This window comes from Echinops telfairi, unplaced genomic scaffold (assembly GCF_000313985.2).
Source record: "Echinops telfairi isolate 266 unplaced genomic scaffold, ASM31398v2 ScPeMD7_7356;HRSCAF=8355, whole genome shotgun sequence".
Classification (NCBI taxonomy): domain Eukaryota; kingdom Metazoa; phylum Chordata; class Mammalia; order Afrosoricida; family Tenrecidae; genus Echinops; species Echinops telfairi.
In genome coordinates, this window is record NW_022111256.1 from 2097837 (window position 1) to 2104948 (window position 7112).

General features: G+C 52.9%; 1 protein-coding gene across 1 annotated transcript in view; it reads left to right on the forward strand.

Annotated features, from left to right (window-relative positions):
- VWF (von Willebrand factor) overlaps nt 1-3545 on the forward strand; it is a 175320-nt gene extending 171775 nt beyond the window's left edge. The window contains exons 50-52 of the mRNA XM_045296004.1: nt 419-458; nt 2388-2485; nt 3246-3545. Of these exons, the coding sequence (XP_045151939.1) occupies nt 419-458; nt 2388-2485; nt 3246-3434 (327 nt within the window). The 3' untranslated portion in view covers nt 3435-3545. The remainder of the gene's footprint in view (nt 1-418; nt 459-2387; nt 2486-3245) is intronic.
- The last annotated feature ends 3567 nt before the right edge of the window (nt 3546-7112 follow it).

The window sequence follows — 7112 nt, forward strand, 5'->3', positions numbered from 1 at the left end:
CACACTCACTGCGATGGCATTCGAGGCTCACATTCTGATGGAGAGACAAGGCTCTCTGTGGCATATATCAGACAGACGTCCACACTCACTGCGATCGTGTCCATTCAGACTCATCGTGAAGTTATATGTAGGATCTTTAAAAGCCCTTTCCCCTGGGAGAGCCTGAATCTGACCCTGGAGTAGTCTGACTGCCAGACTCCACTGGGAATGAGGGTCCTGATCTAGCTCAGCATGATCCAGATTGTTTCAGCGTGGCCAGGGCACTCCATCTGCTCACATTTGTGATGGGAGAACAGAGCTTTCTCTGGCCACTCACACTCAGGGCAGTGAGTCCACAGCTGGGGTTGGCCCAGGCTGATCTGAGAGCTGTCTACTATGTAGTCTTCATGCCTAATCTGGAACCTTACTGTTTTCCTAGGGGAAAATCATGAACATTCCAGGCACCTGCTGTAACGCATGTGAGTACATTACCAATAGCCTATCCTTTAAAACCCCTCATACCAAGTCCAGGGGCCACTTTTTGGAATATGCCGAAAGATGACTTTCTTGTTCCCAGGATAGTCATTGCTTTCAAGTCTGTGGGGATCTGCCACTCAGATGGTGCACTTCGTTCAAATTCCCTTTCAATGGTCAAGACGCAATTTCTTCACAACCCCCGCCCCCTTCCCTCAAATTCCTTACCATCTCTAGGTCTTACATGCATTTCTCCCCCTGGAACTCTCCATTGTGTCCAGTCTTAACGTGAGGGAATGCTTTCTTTCTCCAACATCCCCATCTTCCCTCTCAGCCCGTCCTGAAGCTGCAGCGAGTCACACCAGTCCCCATCATTGGGTGGGTTCTGACACACACTTTCGGGGTTCCACGGCAGTCAGTCTTTCGGGAGCAGTCTGCCTCACCTTTCGCCAAAGGAGCTGCTGGCACCTTTGATCTGCCGACCTTACGGTTAGCAGCCAGTGCTTTCCCAGCAGTGCTGCCAGGGCTTCCTCCATGCTGAGCTTGTTGGCCCTAAGAACGCGCAGCAGCTTTGAAGCTAGGACTCAATAAGCAGACTGTATTCCTCCCACCCACTCCTGTGTTCATGAGCACGGTGACTTTTAGAATCTTAACGTGAACGCTATCTTTTCTGACTAAGGAATTACCTCCCCGAGGGTGTTCTTATTTTGAACTGTATTTGGTGTTGGGCTCATGGGCACATGCACATTTTCATGTCAGGAGGGCAAGCGTGACACCTTGATTGCCTTCTGTTATGCCCTGATGGCGTGCCATGCCAGCCCTGTAGCTGCTGTGACCAAACCACAGGCTGAGGAAAGACACACCAAGACCACCTCCTTCTAGGCTCCCCAGCCGACTGGTTTAGCATGTGAAGTCAGGAGAGGATCCCCGAACTCACTGCCGCGGAGTCAGCTCTGACCCACAGCTACTGCGTAGAACAGAGCGGACTGCCCTGGTGCGTTTCCGAGACTGTGAGTCTGGCCAGGAGTAGAAAGTCTCATCTTTCTCCCTGGGAGGGGCTGCCAGTTCAGCATGTGGGCCTGGTGATTGGGAGGCCCACAGGTACCCACTGTGGCAGCAAGGTTCAGGGCGACGCTTCTCTCTAAGCCCAGTTTGCATGCGGACTCTGGTGATGCGGTTATCAGTTAAACCAGCCACAAGAGGCTATTGCTGAACAGTGCATTCAGGAGGCTTTGAGACTCTTTGCAAGGAAAATAAGCCAGGCCCAGGGATTTACAGCAACAGAAAATGAAATATAGTATGTTGGCCTAAGTATGTTTTTCTTTATCTTCTAAGTGTAGTTGGCAGGCTTTCCCTGGAAAATGAAGTTATCTGGAAGTTGGGAGGCAGGCTAATAGGTAGTTAGTCCTGACCTAGGGTTGGGGCCAACCAACCAACCATGGCCAAATCCTAAAGTTCTTTGGGGGCGATTGGAATCGTCTAAGTTATGTTCACTTTTGATTGCTTGTGATTGTAGGTTTTTAGTGTGTTTAGTTCTGTAGCAACTAAGTATCTTTCATTGGAATACATTCGCTAAATATTTTTATTAAAAAAAAAAAAGGCATTGAAGCTTAGAAATCTCAGTGGGACAAGCACCGCTAGAAGCCTGAGAGGAATTGTCCTAGCCATTATGATTTTGAGAGTCCACAATTATATAAAAGCAGATCTCATACATCTACATTGCCAAACACAGAATCTAGACTCTTCCTTCAATTAAAATTAAACCATTAAGGGAGTTTAAGTCAGCAGTAATTGTCTCTCTGAATATGCAGGACCAGGAGCACCAGAGGGGAGCCAGGGCAACTTAATTCCCCTTCCTGTTCCCAGCCCAGGGCGGAGGCTGGGGCTGGAGAGTTTTGACAGGGGCCAAGTCTCACCTTTCACGGGTCCCACAGGTAAGGAGCCCGAATGCAAGGATATCACAGCCCGGCTGCAGTATGTCAAAGTGGGAGATTGCAAGTCTGAAGAGGAAGTGGACATTCACTACTGCCAGGTAAGGGCCCCTGACTTCAGTGGGGCTGGAGGTGGGCTCAGCTGAGCCTCCTTTTTGGGGACACATCTTTTTGGTTGTGTGCTCGAAAGTTGTGGAGAATGAGACCTGGAAGCCCTTGGTTTGTACTTAAGTAACTCTTCGTGAAGTCCCTGGAAAGTGTGTGTCCTAGGAGAAAAAGGGAGGAACAAGCTCTAGATAGAGAATGGGGTGTTGTTTATGAAAGACGAAGGCTGTGCACCAGACATGCCTGGAAATGAGGCCACAGGGCTTGGCCTGGGCCACTGCCATGCTGCTGGCTGCTGTCGAGTGGAATCAGCCTCCTTGTGATTCCGCACGTCGTACAGGGAAGAACTGCTTCAGAGCAGTTGCAAGGAAGCAGATTGCCAGGCCTGTCTTCCGCTGTCGAGTTGATTCTAACTCATAGCGACCCTCTAGGACACCTTATGACTGCTCCCGAGGGTGTCTAAGGCTGTCCATCGTTTTGTAAGCAGACAGCCTCATCTTTCTCCCGAAGAGCAGCTGAGGAGTTCCAACCTTCAACCTGCTGGCCTTTTCTTTAGCAGACCAGCACGTAACTCATGACACCACCTGTGCTCACAGGTGGGCATCGGATGAAACCATGCTAGAAGGCCCTGAGGTCTGCATCCATGCATGGCCCAGCTCGCTGGGGTTTCTCTGAAGGAGGCAGGAGCAGGAAGCTGGCCGCCCCACGGCCCTGCCCGGCACAGACGCTCACACCACCCCCTCCGCTCTGTTGCAGGGCAAATGTGCCAGCAAGGCCGTGTACTCCATCGACACCGAGGACGTGCAGGACCAGTGCTCCTGCTGCTCGCCGTCGCAGATCACGCCCATGTCGGTGCCCCTGCGCTGCCTCAATGGCTCCGTGGTGTACCACCAGGTCCTCAACGCCCTGCAGTGCCAGTGCTCCCCCCGGAAGTGCAGCAAGTGAGGCCGGACCAGCTGGTGCCTGCGCACCAGACACTCGGTCCTCTGCATGTGCTGCTCTTGGGCCCTGCTGGGCCCACAATAAAGTCCACTCTAGTGTGTGGAACAAGGCTGATGGATCCCTGTGTCCTGTCGGCCGAGATGGCAGCCGTCGCCTGGGCACTCGGGAGGGCGAACACACTCCAGCCCGCCCTTGGTCTGGAAGGGCCCTGCTGATTTCTGGGGAAAAGTCATGCCTTCCTCTCTTCTTGTTGGTTTGTTTTTCATGCACCACAGGGTGGCCAGGGAGTAGGGTGGAGCCGTCTCCTCAGAAAACCCAGCCCAGGGGCCAAAATAAAACAAGATCAGCTCAGGAGCACAAGGCTTTCACCACTCTGAGCCCAGGGGCTTCTGGGCAGGGCAGAGGGGGTGGGGTGGGGCTCCCAAGAGCCGAGCCCCTCCCAGGCTAGATGCTGAGTGACAGGTGTTGTGGAGAAGGTGCCTGAGGGTGACTGACAGTATCCTGGTGCCTTCAGAGGCCTTGCTGGGAGAGGAGGGGCTGAGGCCTGCAGGAGGCCAGTGCAGTGAGCGCTGGACTCAGAGGCCACCTGGGCTCCGCATTGGGCCCTTGCTCCACCTGTGATCCCCAGCAAGCTCCCCAAAGGTCCCAGAATGGTGTCTTTCTCTGCCAGCCAGCCAGAGAGGTCGGTGTCTCCCCCTTTGTGTGTCTGCTGTCATCCCACTGGCATTCCGTGAGTGCTTCACAGGGCCCCCCACACTAGAAGGCATTTCCAGATACGTCATCACATAACCTGCACAGCAGACCCACGGCCCCTCACGAGGTTGGCAGGAGCACACAAAACCTGAAAGCCTTTGGTGTGTCACCGTGAGAAGCAACAAGTGTGAAAACGGGGAAGTCAAGGCTCAGGCGGGGAAAGAGTGACTCTAAAGCCGTGGGCAGAATGCTAGAGATTCCACTCAACCCGAGGGTTGAAAAGGCTACGGTTATTACGGGCTTGATGCTGGATGCCAAGGTTCTGCCAGAGCCAGGCATGGCTTAGTGCAAGTGGGAGAGTAGCAGACAAGGTCAGCCATACCTGTGCTCAAATCACAGCGGGCACTCTCAAGCCGCTGTCCACTAGACTGTCCTTCCTCCCTTTTGACATACGGGGGCATTCACATGCGCCTGCTGGCAGGGTGCTGGAGACTTGTCGCGTGCAGTGCACACCTGTGAGAATGCAAGCGATGTTGCAGGTGTGCTACAAGAATTTGATGGCCGATTTTCATTCCAAACTCTTCCAAACGAGGGAGATTCAGCTCCTGGAAAGTATCAGATGATGGGTGTAGACGTTATTGAACGTGTCCCCATCCACCACCCACCACTTTACAGATGATAAAAGCAGCTCAGAGAACTCAAGTGTGGACAGAGCCACATGGCTGCCCTGTGGCAGGGCCAGGTTCAGGACTTGGGGGCCTTGCCTTCTAGACCCGAACTCCCCGAACTTGCCTTCTAGGCCCTGACTAGTGATGGATTCTCTCCTGGCTGTCATGGAGCCCAGGGACTGCTGCCTTCCTGGCTCACGCCTGTTCCTGCCACTGTGTGGGACAATTAACCTCGAGAGAAGATACATTACAGGAAAATGACATGGATCATACCGAGTAGATCTGGTGCAGGGGTTAGTGGGGTTGAGGGAAGAAAGAATGGATAGAAGTCTTATGTAACTGCTCAATAATTCAAAGGTTGTCATCTCTCCATCCATCACCCTGCCCCCAACTTTAAGTAGCCTCAAAGACCTCTGCAGGCAGAAACCAGATCCAGGGATAGGGAATTAACTGTCGCTCTTCTGACTGATCGCCTAACACGCTACCTGGGACGAGGTGTTATTGGAGGCAAGGGCCACGGGGCAACTCGACTGGGAGGGAGGCTACCTTCGGCTTAAGGCGTTGTTTCCCCAAGGGCTTGTATCTTCATAGCGTGGCCTCCTCCTCCCAGTCACTGACTTTACTGTCAAGAAAAACGCCGGCTCCAGAGAATGCCTGTGTCGATGAAAAAGAACTTGGGAGGGAGCAGTAAGAGGATGCAGACAGAGAGCCCGGCATCCTTGCCTTCCCTTCCAGGAGCAGGTGCTGCCTCAGGGTCTGGGGACCTTCCTTTTTGCTCCCTGGAGGTGGAGACTGAGTTCCCCAAGTGTTTCCAGGGCGCCTGAAGTGGGGAGTACACAGGTACTGAGAAAGTGCTGAAGAAAGAGAACCGCCAGAATGGATGGAGACCGCAGAGGAAAATTTGAAAATACTGGGAGAAAGGTCTCTGGAAGCGAGTGGGGAGACAGCAGTTTTTAGGACAGAAAGAGGTCCGTGGCAAAGGGTTTTGAGCACACAGGCTGAGCGCAGGCTATGTGCTTTGGGAATCTCTAAGAGGCAAGTGACCCATCTTTTACATTATAGTCTTCTCCTCTGTAAAATGGGCATCACATTCAAAAAATTCTAACTCACTGCCAACCAGTTGATTCTGACTCATATTCGCCCTATAATGACAGGACAGAACTGTCCCTGTAGGGTTCCAAGGCTGTAACTCTTTACGGGAGTAGAAAGCCTCATCTTTCTCCCAGGGAGGGGCTGGTGGTTTTGAACTGCTGACCTTGCAGTTAGCCACCCAATGCACAATGCATAACCAGTAGGACACCTGGGGTCCTCAAAGGGCACCCTGGCAGTCAGCACCTCCTAGAATAATTGCTAGGATTACAGTAATTACTGGCATACCACAGCAACAAGAAGCGTGCCTGATGAAGAGCAATCCTGTCTCAACATTAGTCATCATCCTCGTAGTAGTTAGAAGAAAGCCCCAGCTTGGGGCAGGATCCAACTTGCGGTTTCCTCCTGGCTCTGCCCTGAACTCAAGCTGTGATGTCATACACTTACTTCCCTCGACGGCACCAGGTCCTGGACCGATCCAATGGGACGAAATGCCCACAGATGATCTCACTGGTATTGTTGGGTGCAAGTGAGTCAGTTTCAATCCACAGGGACCCTATGTGAGACGGAACCAAACGCTGCCCCGTCCTGTGCCAGCCTCACAATTGTTGATCTACCCTATTAGGAGCATAGGGGATGGGATTCTTTCAACGTAAGGGCCAGTGATCACAGTGCATTGGGTTAACGAATTCATTTAATGTCAGGGCATCCTGGACTTGTAGATTCTTGCATCAAGAATGGGCTTTTGGAGGTCTGCTTTTTATCTGCCTCTGGCCAGGTATGCCTGTGTATCTGCCTTAAGCCCTTGCGGAGAGACAGGAAAGGGTTTATACTGAGGACCTCCTAAGCCTTTCCTTCCTGCTGCCCCCTGCACCCCTCTTTCTGCCCTACGTGGCCCTAGCACTCCTGCTCCAACTCCAGTTCCTTCCTGCTTAATCCAGAGTCCAGTCAGGGCGGCTGGCAGGAGCAAGGGATGGAGGCAGGTGAAGAAGGGAACAGTCAGGGACGGTCCTCTGGGCGGCGGGAAGAAGGCTTTGATGGTGGGATTGGAAACTAACCAGTCAGACGGCTCAGGAGATAATCGGATTAAAAAATTCACGACGGAACCAGGCTGGGAGGCGCCTCCTAGGGTCCAGGGGAGCCTGTCGCATTCTTGTTCTGCGCCCCCAACTCCATTAACCCAGAGCATGTCCTCGATCTGACCCGGTCAGCCCGCGGAAGCTCGCCTCTT